This window comes from Typopeltis vanoorti, chromosome 25, assembly GCF_054136105.1.
Source record: "Typopeltis vanoorti isolate ZY-2024b chromosome 25, IOZ_Tvanoo_1.0, whole genome shotgun sequence".
NCBI lineage: Eukaryota > Metazoa > Arthropoda > Arachnida > Uropygi > Thelyphonidae > Typopeltis > Typopeltis vanoorti.
The window spans coordinates 12,807,656-12,829,151 of record NC_143573.1 but is presented as its reverse complement, the minus strand read 5'-3'; the positions used below and the strand labels follow the sequence as shown (position 1 = coordinate 12,829,151).

The 21,496-nt window shown below is 35.5% G+C and overlaps 1 protein-coding gene across 2 annotated transcripts in view; it reads left to right on the top strand.

Moving 5' to 3' along the window:
- Positions 1-21,496, top strand: part of ND-39 (NADH:ubiquinone oxidoreductase subunit 39) — a 287,270-nt gene that overhangs the window by 126,806 nt on the left and 138,968 nt on the right. For both annotated transcript variants that reach the window (XM_090414724.1, XM_090414725.1), the window contains exon 7: positions 8,474-8,614. In XM_090414724.1, the coding sequence (XP_090270850.1) occupies positions 8,474-8,614 (141 nt within the window). The remainder of the gene's footprint in view (positions 1-8,473; positions 8,615-21,496) is intronic.

Below are 21,496 nucleotides of genomic sequence, written 5' to 3'. Positions count from 1 at the left end.
ATTTTGTGCATCGATTTATTACTTTGGATGAGACTTGGATTCACCATTACACACCAGAATCCAAAACAGTGGACACAAGCTGGTTGTTCAGTGCCAAAGAAGACAAAGTCGCTTCCATCAATAGGAAAGGTCATGGCATCATTGTTTTGGGATGCTAAAGGCATTTTGTTTATTAATTATCTTGAAAAGGGTAAAACAATAACTGGGGAATATTATTCTGATCTTTTAACCAGACTAGATGAAAAAAATCGTGAGAAAAGACCCGGTTTTCAGAAGAAAAAAATAATCTGTCATCAAGACAATGCACTTTCCCACAAAGTTGTTTTGACAATAGGAAAATTAAGGGATCTACACTATGTGAATTGTTGGAACATCCATCCTATTCCCCAGATTTGGCTCACTCTGACTTCTGTCTCTTCCCAAAACTAAAACTCTTCCTCACTGGTCAGCGTTTTTCTTTGAATCAAGATGTAATTGCAACTCTGAAGGGATATTTTGCATATCTTACTGAGAACCGCTAGAGGGATGGGATAATGGTGCTGGAGCATCGCTGGAATAAATGTATTAGTCATAAGGGAGATTATGTTGAAAAATAAAAATAATTTTTTAATTATAAATTCATTTTTTCATTGTTAGGCCGAGAACTTTTCAGACCACCCTCGTATAATCCAGGTGCAGTCTTATTAAGGCCTTATGAAAGAGGCAAAATTACTTCCTTATCCTTATATGTCACAATTCGCTTCAACATCACAATTATCCTCTGAGTTTTAACTTTTGCTATATCACATTTGAACTTCAAATTCCTATCCACCATTATGCCAAGTTCCCTAGCTTCATCAGTTTCTTGTAGCATAACCCCACTAATATAATATAGTGCTACAAATCTCATCATGCCACAGTGCATAACTTTACTAAACTGACAGCTATTTTCATTTGCTGCAGCCTAAGCAAATCATTTTGTAAGTGCTGGATATCAGTACATTCTTTATTGTCATGCCATGCTTTGCATCACTGGCAGACAATTGCACATCTGTTAGACACTTCCTAATGTCATTAATGTATAGATTTAACAACAATGGCCCAAGGACTGAACCCTGAGGTACACCACTGGTCACCTTAAATCTGACAGATTCACACCACTGTACAACCACATTTTGATATCTGTCTCTCAACCATCCACTTATCCAAGTCAAGAGTTTATATTCCAAACCCTTATTCTCCAGTTTATGGAACAGCCTTTCGTGTGGTTCTTATCAAATGCCTTAACAAAATCCCATATTATCATATTGTATCCATTCCCTTTATCCAACTTGGCCTTAACATCATTATAAAATATGAACAAATTGTTAAAACATGACCTTCCTTTAGTAAACTCATGCTGTTCCTCGTTGACATATCTTATCAAAGTGAGAGCACTCGTTAATTGTACAATCTCATTAGCTTCTGACACCAGAGTGCCATCTGCATTCAGTAAAGTTATTCTTCCACGTTCATTCTTTCTTTCACTTGTTGCATAACAATGAAATTCTTTTGGATTGCCTTTAGCCTTCATAGCCAATTTCTTTTCATACTCCGGTTTAGTTTTCTGCACAATACTTGTTACTTTTCTCGCCTGTGCTTTATATATTTCATACCTCCTCTCACTCTTATTCTCACAATATTCTTTTCACATCATCCTCTTCTTGTGGATCTCTTGCTTAATAATAATATGAACTATCATTTTAACAATGATTCCATTAATGTTAGTTCGTTAAATTTAAAGAATCATTCTGCTATTATACATTTTCAGATTGAGAGATAGCTTTATTCCTGAAGAAGTATATCATAGGATATAATATGTTTATTTTTATAGTTATATTGTGGTTATACCAGGTCTGTTTCACATAGATAGCAAACATCACAACAGGTGATTTTTTGAAGGTGACTTAAATAATGTTAGGTTATGACCACCACTTTGTGCATGTTCTAAAAAATTATGTGAAAATAATTTCTCATTAGTTAGCATCATCTGAAGAAAATTAGCTTTATCATTGGATGTATGCATGCTAGTGGTGGTAGTGGGCATTTTAACATGCAAAATAACAAATTTTTTTTGGACTTGGCAATGCGTATTAACTGAATTTTGTAATAAATGAATATGTTAAGTCCTGTCCTTCCAGGCATGCACCAAATTCTTGTTCCTTCTGACCTATCTTATTATGGACATACTTGAAGATCTGCTTGTATTCATCGTGAAGATCATAAGTCTTGTATCAAATATCAAATCTAAAGAGAATGCCTAATGTTTTGGATGGCGAGGAAGCTATTGATGTGATCTGTTTATGCCAGGAGAGGCTGGAGATAAGTGCTAGTCCAAGTAGAGAGATCTGATCTTGTCTGATGATTTGTGTATTACTGAGGGTAAGGGTAGGTGAGCTGAGATCTCTTTTGCGAGAGAAAAGGCAAGACTATGTTTTGGTAGAATTGAACATGGCTAGATTGTCCTCATCCCATTGAAGAATAGTATGTAAATCAATGTTTAAGCCAATGGTTGTAGATGATCTTGTAGTCTGGGATGTTAGAGTACTGCATGGTTTCTTAAATGAGTAGGATTAGTGGAGAGTACTGTCATCTGCAAAGCTATGGATGGGCTTAGTGGTGATTGTGAGTAGAGCATTTATGAACAGGAGAAAGACAGGAGGTGATAGTAAAGCGCTTTGAGGTACTCTAGCATTTCAAAATGAAGCTCAGAGAGAGGCAGCTATCTACCATGACTCAGAGAGAATGAATAGAGAGAAAGCTGGCTACCCAGTTATAGAGGGTGGCAGAGAGACCAAATGGTGTCAATTTGTGTGGCAGGCCTCAATGCCAGACAAGGTCAAAAGCTTTGAAAATATTGAGGGCAGCATCACAAGTTTCTCCAAACATTTCCATGGCACATGTGCAGTGGTGGGTGATGTAAAGTACAAGGTCAGCTGTGAATTTTGAATGATGGAATCTATACTGGTGGTTATTGCTGATTAATTCATGGGCCTCTAAGTAGTTGAGGATTTGACTATTGATGACTTTCTCCATTATTTTGGAGAGGACTGAGATGATGCCAATTGGTTGGTAGGTTTGATGGTAGACTTCTGTTGCTCTTTTTTGGAATAGGTTGGATATGAGATTGCTTCCATGCTTTGGGATAAGTACCAGATATGTATAATATATTGTAGAGATGATGCAGGACAGGTGTTAGTTCTGAGGCACAATGTTTGAGAAAATTGGAGAGATGCCATCAAGTCCAGAAGACTTTTTAACCAAGTTATTTAATAGTTTTCTGATATCATTGAAAAACTATGCGAGGCATACGGTGCTTGAATTCCAGTATGGTAGAAGGTGATTTCCCTTGGTCATCTGTGTGCAGGAGTTCAAGGAAAAGAGTGATGCCAGGATGTTAGCTTTATCTTTGGGTGAAGTCACACTGGTGCCATCAGAATGTGGGAGTGAGAGGTGGAAGCACAGCAAAACAGAAGAGAAAGTGACTGATTTGCATATATTGCATGCTTTGGTATAGGCAGAGTATGAAGTGGAGTTCTTGATGCAAGCCACATGCAGTAAACTTAAATTTTTCTTTGACTGCTTTGATACACTTTTGATTGATCCAGGGCTTGAAAAGCAGTGAGGATTGTGGAGTGAACAGGGGATGAAGGCCTTCATGCCAGTGAGATTAATTACTGTGACTCATTCACAGCAGATATTAGGATCAGATGAGTGAAAACAATAGTCAGACCATTGAAAGGAAGAGTAGAAATTCTGAAGGTCATTCCAATTGACTCCTTTGTAGTGTCAGAGGACATGAGGTCGGGAGTGTTGGAGGAGGGGGCATTCTGTGAGAGATGAGACTTGTACAAGATTGTGGTCAGAGTTGCCAAGAGGAGAGCTGACCACTGTGGTGTATTTGGAAGGAGAACATCGGATTTGTTGTTCAGCTTTGACATTGTTTCCCTTTTTATCAACATTCCGTTATCTGACACTGTTAGTTTACTGTATGATGATTTCCCTCCTAATGTGAAGATTTTTGAATTTGTTATACAATAGGATATTTCAGCTGGAAAAACAAGATCTATAAACAGGCACTGAATGAAGGCACTGCCATGGGTAGCCCTCTGTCTCCAACTTTGGCAAACTATTTTTTGAATGATCTGAAAGATACCTTGTTCTCATCCATTCATCCCCAACACTCTTTGGTTTCATTATGTTCATGTTTTTGCTGTTTGGCCTCATTCTGAAAATGAACTTACCACTTTCCTACAGTGGATCAAAAGTCTTTATCCACACATTCAGTTCACCATAGAAAAAGAAAATTCTTCTAGTTTACCTTTCTTGGACATCCTTACTTGCACGGCCTCCGGTACTTTGTTAACCAGTTTATTAGAAACCTACCTTCACTGGCAGACATGCATCCATCAAAAGATGCTTATCACACCTCTCAAAAAAATTTTGGTGTTATCGAGTCTTTAATTAATAGTGCATATAGTGTATATGCTCCTCTCCCTCAAACTTACAACAAGAATTTCCCGCTGTCAAAACTTTAATGGAATTATATGTTGACCGAGTGGTTTGTTAGCATATTCACTCTCCAGTGAAAAAGGCTGCAGATTCAAATCCTGCCGTAGGCATGGATGTTTGTGATTGTCCGTGAAAATACTAGTGGTGATGATGGGCGGTAGATGGCATTGTTGGAGATGATGATGGGAGTTGCGATTCGTTGTAGTTGGTGGATTGACTGGTGGAGACAGAGTTGTAGAGTAGACCCTCCCTCGATGAGTTTTTTGACTCCTTGGAGGTGTCACGTAATAATAATAATAATAATAAATGCTTACAACTCTCATCACATCCAGCAGATAAGTGACTCATTATGTTTTGAACACTTAAGGATTCTTCAACAGGCCAGAAGGCTCCAATCTCTTATATTTCTGGTATCTCTGAACCTATTGGTAGAATTTTGAAGAAGTATCACCCTATTCTCACATATTTTCCTATCTAGAAAAGACAAACTGTCATCTCTATCATTAGGTGGTGTTTACCAGATTCCTTGTGATTGTAATTTGACATATTTTGGGCAGACAAACCATTCTGTGGAAAAAAGAATTAACGAAAATCAGTATTACATTGAATATGTGAAACCTTAAAAAAGTCTGGTCTGGCACAGCATAGTATTGATACTAAACAGTATCAGGTGAGATGAAGCTTGTCTTCTTCATAGAAGCAGTTTTAAATATGAGTGCCCTTTCAAATAAAGTTGTGAAGCCCTTTTATATCAGCCTAACCTGAATTAGAATGATTCTTTCTCTCTCTTTCCCTAAAAAGTTTGGAAGATTCTTATTTTATGTAAGCATCAAAAATAGTTATAATGTTATTTATTAATATTAGTTTCTAGCTGGTGACAACTTTTTTTTAATTGGTAAACTGATTGTTTCATGTACCTTGTATTCCTGTTCTTTGATTTTCTTGTTTTTACACACTGATGGTGTACTATTATTTTCAGTACAAAATATCTGTACTTTTGTTAAAGTTAATTACTGTGGTTATTGTGTAATTTGTAGTTTAATATAACATTATTATTATTATTATTATTGTCTGACCTCCATGGAGTCAAAGGACTCATTGCGGAAGGTCTATACCCTCATACCAAAAGATCTGTGTCTTGAACCCATTAACAGTTTTCGCACTGACCACACTTTCAGTCAATCATTCCACTTACCAATCACTCTCCATGAAGAACCTACTTCTCACTCCCTTGCCCACACCCTCTTTATACATCTTTTATGGATGGCCTGTTGTTCTGCCATTGCCATCCTCTACTCTATGAAATATCTTCTCCACAATTTGGTAATAACCCCTCACCAACTTATATGACTTAATCATATCCCTTCTTCTATTTCTATTTACAAAGCTCTGTAGGTTGCATTTCTTCAATCTCTCCTCATTACTGACATTTCATAGACCTGACACTAACTTAGACCCCTCTATGGACTTTCTCCAATACATCCTCATACCCATGAAAACAAGCAACCAAATCTGTGCAAAGTAGTCCATATGTAGCTATATCAAAGCCTTATACAGGGGGAACCATAACTTCTTCTTTGCCTCTGCATGTTAGCGCCCTCCTCATTATTGTAATATCTTTTTGGTGTTCTTACAATTTTACTAATGTAACCCCCTAAACTTCAAGTGTCTGTCCACCATCACTCCCAAATCACTCATCTCCTCACCTTCTTCAAAATTTCTCCATTAATTGTATAATCTGCACCCAACATTGCCTACCAAATTTCAAGACTTTGCAACATTAAACTGATAGCTCCAATCATTTGCCTACTCACATAGTCTATTCAGATCCTCCTGCAAGCCATTACATATACAACAATGTCTGCTCTACTTCTCATAGCTCTTCCCAACTTTGCATCATTGGCAAACAGCTGTGCATCTCCAGTTAAGTTGGCCCCAATGTCATTAACATACAAGTTAAACAATAATGGTCCCAAAAGAGATCCGTGTGGCACTCCACTAGTTACCTTCCTCTTTTGAGATACCACTCTTCCATAGACAACTAGCTGATATCTCTCTAACAGCCAATCAGCTATCCAACTTAGTAGTCTATTATCTAATACTATGTTTGTTTAGCTACCAGCTTGTCACATCAGAGTCTATCAAATGCCTTTGAAAAATCCAAGTACACTATTGTATATGCATCTCCTTTATCAAATGAATTTGTTACCTTGTTGTAATATATAAGCAGATTGCTGAAACATGACCTCCCTCTTACAAACCCATACTAATCATTATAAGGAATACAGCTGTTATCACCCCACTTCTGAATTGTAGTCTTCACCAACTTCTCTAATACCTTAATAAATACCCCAGACACACACATTGGCATATAATTTATAGCCTTAGTCTTATCTCCCCCTCCCCTTTGTTAAGTGGAATAATTTTTCCCACTTTCCATTCCTTTAGGACTCATCCTGTTGCAAGACTCATGTTAAATAGTTGTGCCAAAAGGTGCCATTAATTCTTATGGCATTCCCTCAAGATACATAGCGATATATACTGTCAAATCTTACTGGCTTATTAACATCAAGTTTACTTAATTTCTCATATACTTACTGCTATTCACCATCAGTCCCTCCTGTGGCATACATTCTACACTCCAGCTTCTCCTGATGTTGCCTTCACAAAAATGAAATACACTAATAAACTGCTCAATGAATTATTAAACTATATTCTCTGCTTTGGTTACCAATCTGCCAGGTTCATCAACAAGCATCATCCTTCCATAGTCATTTTTCCTTCTACTTTCCACATATTGAAGGAACTCACTAAGATTTTTCTTAGCTTGATTGACTAATTTCTTTTCATACTCCAGTTTTTTTCCCTTACCAACAGAGTCACCTTCTTGGCCTGCTCCTTGTGCCCCACATGCAACTGATCATTATCAACATTCATCTGGTGTTGCCTCCATAGTGCCTTCTTCTTCCAGATTTCATGCTTAATCTCTTAATTCATCCATTTTACTCATTCCTTATTTAGTCTTTTCATCTTTGGGATATACTCAAGCATTGCCGCTGTTAAATAGCTCTCGATTAATGCCTACACATCCATATCCTTCCCACTCATCTCCTCTTTCCACCCTATAACTCTCACTTGTCTCCTGAGCTTTCCATAATCATCAGCATTGTAATTTCATGTATATCACTTCATGGTCACTCTTGCCAACCAAAGGAAGATAAGACACTCCTTTTACAATCATATCCTCTGATGATATAACCGATCTAAGATTCTTAAACCGTCTGTGCTCTCTGTTACTTACTGCCCGAGATTGCTGTCCCTTAAGAAATTAAGAAATTCATTCTCCTTTTCCAATCAGTGGTGAGTTCAAATCACCCATAACAATCACCCTTTGCTTGCTCACTAAGTCAAGTTGCCTATAATTTCTCTGTCTCCACCTTCTACATTCTCTGGCCTATAGCAACACCCCACCAAATATCTCATTCTATCAACCTCCACTTCACACCATATTGCTTAGAAACCATTGTCACTCTTTTCTCCTTATATCTCAATCTTGCATAGACATAATTCCCCTGCTATCATCAGCAACACTCCCCCTTCCCCTGTTTCTTGCCTTTCCTTCTTTATGAAAAACATCATATCCCTCCATTTCTATTCCCATCAAGATGTTATTCTCATCCAACCATGTTTCACTTGTTTATAACTATTTTCAGGCACATAAACTCAGTTAGTGCAAAAATTTTATCTCCCTTATTTATGACACTTCTGCCATTCTTAAATAAACAATTCATTTCTTGGTCTATGACTAGTCCTACTCATGATGTAAAATACTTTTAAAAATATTTTGAATCCTTTTTTTTTTTTATGAGTACCTGATATTCTTGTAATTTATGCTTAAAGATACCAGAGAACTTAATGTATTGTATTATTGTAATGCAGGTAGATATTTTTTTCATCAAATGCCGCTTTGGAAGAAAGGAAAAGAAACTATTAAGCAGCCTGTATATGTTGAAGATGTTGCTAAAGCCATTTTTAAAGCCATTTTTGAGCCAGATGCTATAGGCAGAACATTTCAAGCTGTTGGGTAAGTGTTTAGATGCTTCAAAAAACCACCAAAATAAGACAAGTAATAATTATATATTTGGTTTCATCCTTTATCCATGTGTAAGCAAACAAAGTTTATGCCTGAAGTACTTTCAGGACTAGGGTAAAAGTGGTATAAGTTCTCATCACCTAAGTTTGTCTAAGTATCCCATAATGCAAAGCACATCTCCTTGCTGATATGTATAATGCTATGCATTATGGCAGGGATCGCATACTAGTGGCCGCTGGCTGGATATGGCCCACGACCTTAATGATTTCTAAGACTATTACACTTTTTTTATAATCTTTGTCAAGTAGCTTTATTTTATCCTCCATGTTTCGCCAATCTTTTTCTATTGGCATCCTCAGGGAATACAAACTAGTAAGCTAAAATGAATGTTACAGACTAGGTTATAACTGATAGTTCTAATTCATACAAAAAATTTGTATTGTGCGTGACAATGTGCGTGTCTTGTTAACGTGATTTATTCGTTATGGCTCATTACGTAATTGTTATGAAAGTTCATTTCTTTGATGTTTAATGATCTGATAAAAGTTTTCCAAATTTCTGGTAAAATTAGACCTTGATTCTTGTTTAGGTTTTCAGTTTTACGGGCGACTGTAGCTGCTTCTTTAAAGGTTCTTGAATGGTAGTTATCTTCTATGTATGGCATAAGGCTCTTATCCCACTCAATGTGATGGTTAGTAGAGGCAAATTGGCATTAAAGGCCTGAAATGTCTTCTCTGTTATTTCTGACATATCCTATGTGTTCTTTTTTTCTCGTTTCAAAGCTTCTAGATGTCTGACCTACGTAACTAGTACCACATGAGCACGGTATATTATATTCTCCAGAGTAATTGTAGAATGGGTGAGGATCTTTCGGTGATCTTAAAAATTTCCGAATAGTGTTGATTGGTTTGAATGCCACTCTGATCTTATGTGGTTTTAAAAGGTTAGCTAATTTTTTGGAAAGGTTGCTGACAAAAGGAATCGTAATTGTACTGATGTATTGGACGTCATCACGTTGTCGATGTGGTATATCAGTAAAGAGAATCTTGTTATAGAGTCTTTTTGGGTAACCATTTAAAGAAAGTTCTCTGGATATTGTGGTTAATTCCGTTAGTAGGTCATCCTTGTCTGTCATATACTGTGTAGCTCTTTTCTTGAGACTATGGATAATGCTAAGTTTCTGAGCTATGTGATGAGCTGAGTTGAAATGGAAGTAACGTCCAGTATTTGTAGGTTTTCTGTATACAGATAGGTTGATACTATTATTGCATTGTTTCTTTATTAAAATGTCAAGGAATGGCAGTTTTTTATCTTTTTCCATTTCTAATGTGAATTTGATGGTATTGTGAAAACTATTGATTTGGTTGAGGTAATTCATTAGTTCTTCTTTCATATGATCCCAAATGATAAAGATGTCATCTACATATCTGTACCAAATTTTCGGTTTTGGAATGATCTGGGTTAAGATTTTTTTCTCTAGATCTTCCATGAATAAGTCAGCACAAGGAGGTGATAGGGGGCTACCCATAGCTAATCAAGTGAGTTGTTTGTAGATCGTTTTTTGCCAAATAAAATAGTTAGAAGTTAAACAGTGATTGAACAAAGTAGTGATGTTTTTTGGGAACAAGTTGTCTAAGATGTTGATGACTTCAACCACTGGAATGTTAGTAAACAGAGATGTAATGTCCAGGCTTGCTAGTATATCCTCTTCAAAAATAGGGATGTTTTTTATTTTATCTATAAAATGTTTTGAGTTTTTAATATAAGTATCCGAGACGTGAATGTGTTGTTGTAAAATCTTCGCAAGATACTTTGATAGTTGGTAAGTGGGAGAATAGATTTCACCAACTATTGGACGTAATGGTATACCTTCTTTATGAATTTTTGGAAGGCCATACAATCTAGGAATAAATGGGTGCATAGATTTTAGTTTTTTTATAATTTCTATAGGCCAGTCTAAATTTTAATAAAGAAACAATCCAATAATAGTATCAACCTTTCTGTATACAGAAAACCTACAAATACTGGACGATACCTCCATTTCAACTCAGCTCATCACATAGCTCAGAAACTTAGCATTATCCATAGTCTCAAGAAAAGAGCTATACAGTATACGACAGACAAGGATGACCTACTAACGGAATTAACCACAATATCCAGAGAAGTTTCTTTAAATGGTTACCCAAAAAGACTCTATAACAAGATTCTCTTTACTGATATACCACATCGACAACGTGATGACGTCCAATACATCAGTACAATTACGATTCCTTTTGTCAGCAACCTTTCCAAAAAATTAGCTAACCTTTTAAAACCACATAAGATCAGAGTGGCATTCAAACCAATCAACACTATTCGGAAATTTTTAAGATCACCAAAAGATCCTCACCCATTCTACAAGTACTTTGGAGTATATAATATACCGTGCTCATGTGGTATTAGTTACATAGGTCAGACATCTAGAAGCTTTGAAACGAGAAAGAAAGAACACATAGGATATGTCAGAAATAACAGACAAGATATTTCAGGCCTTTCATGCCACTTTGCCTCTACTAACCATCACATTGAGTGGGATAAGAGCCTTATGCCATACATAGAAAATAACTACCATTCAAGAACCTTTAAAGAAGCAGCTACAGTCGCCCGTAAAACTGAAACCTAAACAAGAATCAAGGTCTAATTTTACCAGAAATTTGGAAAACTTTTATCAGATCATTAAACATCAAAGAAATGAACTTTCATAACAATTACGTAATGAGCCATAACGAATTAATCACGTTAACGAGACACGCACATTGTCACACACAATACCAATTTTTTGTATGAATTAGAACTATCAGTTATAACCTAGTCTGTAACCTTCATTTTAGCTTACTAGTTTGTATTCCCTGAGGAGATGCCAATAGAAAAAGATTGGCGAAACATGTAGGAGGATAAAATAAAGCTACTTGACAAAGATTATAAAAAAAGTGTAATAGTCTTATGAATAATTGGCAAGAAAAAATTCAACTTAATGATTTCTTTTCTAAAAATCAATGTTTCTAACATCCTGTAGGGATTAAAACAGAAAAAATTCAAACTTAAATATTTTATGACAGCTTTAAACAAAAGTAAAACTTATTACTATAATTCTTTGTATATGTTTTTATCATCAAATGTTATTTGATAATAGAAAATCTTTATAATAAAAATAAAAATCTTTATTTTAGTAAGTCAAAATTATGTAATTGAACTTATATTTTCTAAACTTGTTATATTTTTAAAATTTAAAAATAAAAATGGTTATGAATTTAAATGGTGATGTAAATGTTTACATAAGTCGTAAGCCCCACCAACAAAAGGACCTTTGTTAGAGCCTTTCTTTTTTTAGTTTATGTTTTGGTTCACAGAATAATATTAAATACAGCCCATGTCTGATATATATCTACTTGACTGGCCCTTTGCTGCGCTTGAGTTGGAGACCCCTGCATTAAGGGAAGGGTCACTACCCAGACCAGTTTCCCTGTATTATGTGTGGGGTTACTTATCCAAAAACTCATGAGATTCCCCAGATCACCCAACAATGAGCGACCCTCAGGATCAAAAATTCAGTGTTGCTCCTTTCAGTAACAGGCTCACCCTGTCACTGAGAAGAACTCTCAGTATTTGGCTACTCAGTTCTATTTGGCTAACAGTTCTACTCGGTGGTGGGGTGACCCAGTGGCAGGGTCACCCCACTACCGAGTAGAACTGCTCATATTTCATCTGAGGGGTAACAGCTGTGCCTCAGGTAACTTCATGTGCTAAAGCATTGCCATCCATTTTCCCCTCTACCTGGGTAACAGCAACAGCCAATCCTCGGTTTGAACTTCATTGGCTACAGCATTGCCATCCATCACCCAAGCTTCCAACCGGTTTTGACCCTTACGGGTCTCATCAGCAGGAGCCAGACCCAGAAGTGGTGATACTAAGGTACAGGAGAAGTCATATTTACATATACAAGTTGCCAAAGGGTGTCACACTCTATTATTAAAATTCTCTGGATTAGAGATAAGTTTATGGAAGTTTTTTCACTTACTTGGCTATGCTACTAATTATATATTTGATTTTATCCTTTATTCAAGTGTTGTAAGCAAACAAAGTTTGCACCTGAAGTACTTTCAGGACTGGGGCAACTCGTGGTAAAGGTGGTATAAGTTGCTTACACTTACTTCAAGTTGCTTACACTTGGATAAAGGATAAAACCAAATATATAATTAGTAGCATAACCAAGCGAAAAAACTTCCATAAACTTATCTCTAATCCAGAGAATTTTAATAATAGGATGTTGACACTCTTTGACAACTTGTATAGGTAAATACGACTTCTCCGATACTTCCACCTTAGTATCACTACCTCTGCATCTGGCTTCTAGTGATGAGACTTCAATAACAGAGGGGATAATGTACATCCTTGACTTACACCAGATTTAACATTAAACCATCTTCCTGTACTTCCTTCAATTCTAACTGCTGACTTACAACTCAAATAAAGACTAAGTATTGCTTGATATAATGCCCCATTGACATCATATAACTGTAGCGTATTGAATAGCTTCTCTCTTGGCACCTTATCATATGCCTTTTCCAAATCGACAAAGCTTAAATACAGATCTTTGTTATATTCCCATGCTTTCTCGACTAATTGTCGTAAAGTGAAGATCTGATCTTGACAGCCTCTATTTGGCCTGAATCCAGCTTGTTCTTCACCAAGCTTTTCTTCCACAATTCTTCTCAACCATTTCTCAAGTATACTTGCATAGATCTTGCCAGGAACACTCAGTAGTGAAATACCTCTGTAATTCTCACATTCAGTTTTATTTCCCTTTTTATATATGGGTACTATGAGAGCTCTACTCCAATCATCAGGAATTCATCCCTCTGTCCAGGCTTTCTGAACTATGCAGTGCAGCCACTGTAAGACTCTTATACCACCATACTTCAACATTTCTGGTCGAATATCATCTACTCCAGCTGCCTTTCCACATTTCAAGCCTTTGATGGCTTTTTCTACTTCAAGTATGGATATGTATTCCTGGCTGCATGCCTGATCAGTGTTTTTTACCACTGTGCTGTAATCACTGCTTGTTTCATTTAGCAATTTTTCAAAGTAATTACTCCATACTTCAAGGATATCTTTTTCTCCAGTTTTCATGTCACCTTTATCATCTCTAACTCCTTTTACAGCACTCTTTCCTCCATTTTCCTAAGCTTCTTCAACAACCTCCAGAATATTTTGCCACCTTCTTGATATTTATTTTCTACGTTCTTGCCAAAGTCCTCCCATGACTTTTGTTTAGCTAGTTTTACACAGTGTTTAGCTTTTGTCTCTATATTCTCAAAGAGCACAAGCTGACTTATTTGACAGGAACTTTTGATATGCTTTCTTCTTTTTCTTCACTGCCTCTTTAACTTCCTGTGTCCACCAGGGAGTTCTGATTTTTTTATCCTTGCAGACAACCTCACCACATGCCTCTCTGGCAGAATCAATCAGGATTTTCTTCAGAGCTTGCCACTGAATCTCCAAGGTTTGATTCCTGTTCTCAAACTCTTTCATTTTTTCTTCAATAATCTTTCTGTATTTTAGTCTACAGTTCACATCTGAGAGCTGCTCAACTTTTATTCGCTTTAAAACTTTCTTACATGTTATTCTTTTCAATATGAAATTCAGTTTTATCCTGCTCATGACTAAGTAGTGATCACTTCCAATTTCAAATCCTCTGTACACTCTGGTGTCCTGCACCAGGGAGAAAACATCACTATGAACAATAACATAGTCAATGAGACTTTTCTTATTCCTAGCCTCTTCTCTCCATGTGAATTTGTGCACATTTTTATGTTGGAACATGGTGTTAGTAATAACCAGTCCATGTCCTGAGCAGAAATCCAACAGATATTTGGCTATGTCATTATTGATAGTGATATCTTCATGCTGGTTCAGGATGCAAAGTATACAGAGGATTTGAAATTGGAAGTGACCATCACTTAGTTCTATGTAGGATAAAAATAAAATTCACATTGAAAAAAAAAAAAAAAAGAAAAAAGAACACTGTAAGAATAAATACATGAAACCTCAAAAGTCTGGTCTGGCATAATATAGTATTAACACTAAACACTATCCAGTGGGATAAAGCTCGTCTTCTCCATAGATGCAAGTTTAACTATGAACGCCTTTTCAAAGAAAGTTGCGAAGCCCTTTTACATCACCCAAATCTGAATCAAAACGATTGTCTCTCTCCCAAAAGTTTGGGAGATTCTTACCTTATGTAACCATCAAAGAAATAGTTTTAAGAATAATTTAATAATATTCTTTATTAATATTAATTTCTAGCACGTGGCAACAGTTTTTAATTGGTAATCCACCGACTGTTATATATACTTTGTATTCCATTCCTTTGAGTTGCTTGTTATCTACACTGATGATATACTGTTAATTTCAGTACGAAATATTTGTACTTTTATTTCATTAAAGTTAATTACTGTGGTTATCATGTAATTTATTATTTATAGTTATGCCACGGGTACCTTTAAAGATTAGACTATGTAAGAATGCTTTAAAAAGAATTAATGTTGATCAGCTTTTACAAGCAAATTGTTGACTCAACTATATAAACATATACAAACATTATTGAAATAAAAATGAAACAAATGTAAGCAGATAAGGTTGAAAACAAGAACCAAACTATGGAGTATTTTTATATTTGATTAGTTCAACTAGGAAGTTATGTGTATGTGGTGAAATTGTCTACAAGGATAGAAAATCAGAACACCATGGTGGACACGAGATGTTAAACAAACAGTTCTGAGGAAGAATGCATGCCAAAAGTTCCTAGCAAATAAGATTGCATGTGCCCTAAAAGAATACTGAGAACAATGAACGAGAGCTAAGCTATGTGTAAAAGTAGCTAAGCAAAAGTCATGGGAAGACTTCTTCAATTAGAATCGAGAAGATAAATATAAAGAAGTTGGCAAAATGTTCTGGGGACTATTGAAAAAGCTTAGAAATGGAAGCAAGAGTACTGTAAAAGGAATCAAAGATAATAAAAATGATATGAAAACTGGAAATAAAGATATCCTAGTCTGGAGAAAACAAGCAGTTACAGAATAGTAGTTGAAAATTTTCAAGAGGAATGCAAAAGGATTACATATCAATACTTGAGGTAGGAAAAGTCAACAAAAAATTGAAATGTGGAAAGGCAGTTGGAGTAGATGATATTCGACAGGAAATGCTTAAATATGGAGGTATAAAAGTTTTGCAGTTGCTACACATACACACTGCATAATTCAAAGGGTCTGTTAAGGTTGACTCACAGATGATTAGAGTATAACCCTCATAGTTCCCATCTGTAAAAAAAGTGAATAAAGCTGAATGTGAGAATTACAAAGGAACTCTTCTACTAAGTGTTTCAAGTAAGATTTATGCAAAGAGGCTGAGAAAAATTTTGGAAGAGAAATTTGGAGAAGAACATGTTGTATTCAGGCCAAATAGAGGTTGTCAAGATCAGATTTTTACTTTAAGACAAATAGTTGAAAAATCGTGATGATATGACAACGATCTGCACTTAAGCTTTGTAAATCAGGAAAAGGCATATGACAAAATACCTAGAGAAAAAGCTTTCTAAAACACTACAATTATTGATAAATGGAACATTATACAGGCAATATAATTCTGTGAGTATATTTAAGTTGTAAGTCAGCAGTTAGAATTTGAAGGATATAGAGGAAGATGGTTTGATGTGAAATCAGGTATTAGACAAGAATGTACATTATCTCTACTCTTTTTTTCATCTGTATAAATTACATTATTTAAGAAAGTGGCATTAAACCTAATATTAGTATCTAAGATATTAAGCTTAGTTTTTTCCTTTATGCAGATGATTTCTACTCCTAAATACATCTAGTACAAGTCTCCAGGATTCTCTAACTAAATCCAAACAGCTGTGACAAATTTTGCATGAATATTAGCAGTAAAAAGACAAAACTACAAAAATAGCAGGAGCATAGAAAACTTCAGCTGCATTCTGAATGGAGCTGCATTCTAAATTTCAGCTATTTAGGCACAGTTTTTAGTAAAGATGGCAAATTAAATTTGATAATAGACAACAAAATTAGCAAAGTTGGTATGGTGGTGAACCATTGAATATATTTATATGAAATAAGAAAGAAATTAGCCAAAACACCAAACTAGCAATATACAGAACAGTGCTCAAACCAGTTTTAAGTTATGGATCTGAGAGTTGGGTTAGAAATAAAGCACTTGATCAAAGACTAGCGATCACAGATACAAGAGTTTAGGGGAGTGAATATATAGTATCAATGGCAGAATCGTATTAAAATGAAGATATTAGAAAGGAACTTGACATTATTAGCATTCGAGAATTGTCAGCAGAGTTGATCTAAGGTTACGGTATGGCCACTTAAACAGAAGGGAGAGGAAAAGTTATCAAAACAGATGTTTCATACCAAGATGGCAGGAAAGAGACTAAAAAGAAGACCAAGGTCTAGGCAGATTGATTCAGTCATAAGTGCCTCAGAAGAATAAATGTTAGATGAGACAATATGGAGTGCTGATAATTAAACTAATTTTGAGGAAAATTGATGGGAGATTAATAATATTATTTTGTGATGCCTGCAAGGAGTCCAAAGACTCATAATTTAAAGACTGTTCTGCTATAATGTTGAAATTATATATTGCTCTTTGTCAATTGTTTTCATAATCTTAAAGAATTACTTGATCATCTGCAAGTAATAACATATTTATTTTATTATTCCTGGCAACTTTTATATACTGGATTATTTAATGGGTTTCCCTATATTAGTATTTCATTAATATAAATATTAAAAAGTTTTGGAAACGCAGGATATCTTTGTCTTACTTTTTATAAACATAGGTTTATAGGTTGAATTTTATTTTTTTTTTTTAATTATTTTTATTTCATTATCTTGGTGTATATTTAGTCATAAGCGCCTCTTCTCCTAAAGTATTAGATATATTTATTCTTTGTAATATATCAAACAATAATTTTTACTTTAATCAAATGCTTTTCTTTAATTTATAAGCAAAAGATGAGTTTCTAAATTAAGTTCTCTGCTTTTCTCTATAAGTAATTTTAAACAACTCTACATGAGTGGAGCATGTCAGAAGTTGTGTCATGGAGCAAAGAGCTGTAATAGTGCCTCCGCAGCTCAATTGGAAGAACGACGGTACCGTGCGCCTTTCGATTAGAAAAGGCCTAAGTTCGATTCTCGTCATGACTTGAGGAATCTTTATATCAACTTTTTCAATTGAAGGTGAGTTAGCCGATCTCATACGGAGGTAGCAGGGTTTTTTCTCTCGGAAACTGGAGTTTTTCATCCTGCATACAAACAAATCGGTCCTTCAGAACACATGCAATTTACAGACAAAAAATACTAGCTGTGGTGGTGGTTGTGGCCATTAGCGGTGTTGGTAGTAGAGGTTTTGTGTAATAGTGGAGACGGAGAGTTGTACAGTAGGTGTCCTCCCGCGATGAGTCTTCGGACTCCTTGGAGGTGCCACGAATAATAATAATAATAATAATAATAACATTTTACTGTAAATTAGGACAAACTGCTACAGAAGTGTACAAAAAAATTTATGCCAATGACTGTCTCAGCTATGCACAGGTGTTCTACTGGTTTTCAATGTTTAAAGAGGAGAGGGAGTTCCTGGAGGATGAACAGTGCTGTGGATGGCCGGTTTCTGCATGGAAAAATGAAAATGTGCTGAAAGCTAGGGAAATTGTTGTCCATGATAGGCTACTCACTCTGCAGCTTGGTGTAGGCAAGGTAACAGCCAGATGAATCTTAGAGATTTGCACAAGAGGAAGATTTATTTGAGGGTTTGTGCTGCACATGTTGACACACGAACAGAGAGAGCACCAGGTTGCATGTTGTCAGAATTTTATCCATGCAGTGATCAAGATCATGATGTTGCAAAGATTATTCTATGGTTATTCTACTGGCCTGGCCTCTAGTGAAAAAAATAAAATAACTACTACATCAAAGCTATGTTCTATTCATGACAACATCAGAGAACAGTTTCATATAGATTGGTCTTATTACACCAAAAGTGATGTTCTAATTTATACATGAGAGTTGTTATATTAGAGTTAAGATCTTGGATTACCTACAGTCCTATTTATAATTAACTCTTAGGCAGAAAGGTTATGTGGGTAGAATATGTGCCTTCCATATTCTTGGGATGTTTAGACTGGTTGATAAGAATTTCACGTGCCTCCTTAAATTTATATTCATACCACATTTTGGTATAATGTAAACATTATACCAAATATATAATGTTTACATTATACCAAAATAATGAATACTCTATACAGAATTGACTGGAAATTGCTTTCCAGTCAATTCTGTATATAGTGTTCAGGGTATGATCAAAAAGGCTGGTTTTACCATAGTTATTAAATTTAATGTGCCTTTTATGTTATTTTTTTCAGATAGGAATTGTGCATCCTGTTTCCCCTATATAGGGCAAATTACATGTGCAATGAATACGGTATACTACAGGGTGTGCCAGCAGAGGAGGTGGATCCTTGAATGGGTTGAGTAAGTTGTGTAGTTTTGCAGGAGGTTTAAAGGTAGCTTTAAGGCTATATTTCTGTAGTATTCTGTTTATCTCTGATATCCCTTTAATGTATGGAATAGTTACAGTTTTATTGTAATCTAGTTTATTTTTAAAGAGGAGATTCATCAGGACTACAACATCTGTTGAACAGATTACTGGAATCCTGTATCAATTATGGAATGAAAATTAACATCAGAAAAACAAAGGTGATGAAAATAGCAAGGAAAGAGGCAAATATGGTTATCAGAATAAATGGGGAAAAATTGAATCAAGTAAAGACATTTAAATATCTAGGAAGTGTTATTAGCAGTGATAGAAGATGTAAAAGTGACATAAAAGCAAGAATAGCGATGTGAAGAGATGCCTTTAATAGAAAATGGAATTTATTCAGAACTAAAATGGATAGAAACCTAAAGAAAAGATTAATAAAATGTTAGTTATCTGTGGAGTGTTGCCCTCTATGCATCTGAAACTTGGATATTGAAGAAAGAAGAAAAGATTTTGGAAAGCTTTGAGATGTGGATTTGGAGAAGGATGGAAAAAATCAAATGGACAGATAAAATAACTAATGAAAGAGGTCTTAAAAAGAGTAGAAGAAGAAAGAAGTCTGTTAAGGAGGATAAAAAGAAGCAAGGGAAACTGGATCGGACATAGTCTGAGAGGGAATGGAATCATCAGAGATGCCATCGAAGAAAAAATAGACGGAAAAAGACCCAGAGGAAGAGTAAGGAAAACAATGCTAGATGATATGCTCAATGGAGACAGGTACACAACCTTGAAAGAGAAGGCTCAGAACAGAAGAGAGTGGAAGGAAAGTTTCTGCTACTAAAAGAACCTGCTCAATTGCAGAATACTAAAGAAGTAGTTTATTTTTGATTTTAAGTGAGGTCTTGTGAAGAATTTTGTTGATAGTATTTTGGCTGTAGCCATTTTTCAGGAAGGTATTGCTGATGACTTAATTCATCTTTAAGTGCTTGATCATTGGAGCAAATCTTCAAATCACATCAGTCTGTTTTTTAGTGTGTTAACAACTCTTAGTTTTTGTGTTGGGTGGGTTGTAGGAGTTTATGTGTGTGTGTGTGTATTCGTATGCAGATTTGCTCAGCTTAACAACATGTTTATTAATTTAATTTAAATGACTTAACACCGAGATTATAAATAATAAGGTTTAATGAGGACACTACTAGTTTCGTTGGTAATCCAACTTCTTCAGGTGTCAAAGTACAAAGAAATATACAAAATAATCTGACAGAAAGTTTCTCAAGCCTTAGCTACAGCTTGCCAGATTCACACAGCAGAGCTATGTGAATCTGGCAAGCTGTAGCTAAGGCTGCTATTCATGTGGGTTGAATTGAGGGTAATTTCTTTTGATTCAAGAATACATCTTTCAAGTTCATCATAACATTTGTGAATATTAGAAGTTTGAGACCAATCTGTTTGATGTTGGCGACCTTCATCAGAGTTTATTGAGAACAAGACGTGGCTGGCGAGAGTGCTGGCTCAGATTCTGTTATAGGAAATGTCTCTTTTGTGCTCTTCAACACGGAGAAAGATAGATTTATCAGTCTATCCATAGTAAAGTTTTCTACAATTACAAATAATCTTGTATACTCCTGGGAACTGAAGATGGTGATGTTTTTCTTTAGGTTGACTAAGGATAGAACAGAGTTTAGGTTGAAGTAGAGAAACATGTTTTGATGTTAAACTTTTTTAAAATTTTAGCCAGTTTTGGGTAGAGGGTACTAATGAAAGGCAAGGAGATGTAAGCTCTGGGGATAGTAGAATTTTCATTAGTTTGTTGATGACGATGAAAAAGAAGTTTCTCAATATTTTTTGAAGTAAAACCATTATTAAGAAATGTCTTTTTGAGGAAATTAAGTTCATGTTGAAGCTCTATGTCGTTTGATAATCAGGATCTGGCCCGACGTACAAGGGTGGAAATAATGCCAAATTTCTGTTGAGAGTAGTGGGAGAGGATGCATGAAGGTATCTGTCTGCATGTGTTGGCTTCCTATAAAGATTGAAATTTTAATATTATCGGAGCACCTGGATAGTTTTATGTCTAAAAAAGGAAGACAATTGTTAACTTCTAGCTCATAGGTGAATTTGATCTTGTGATGAAAGTTATTTAGATGATCCAAAAAAACTGAGGTTATCTAGGCTGTGTTCCCATGTAAGAAAAACATCATCGATATAACGGAGCCAGATTTTAGGTTTTAGTGTGGCCGAACAAATCACTTTTTCTTCTAAGTCTTC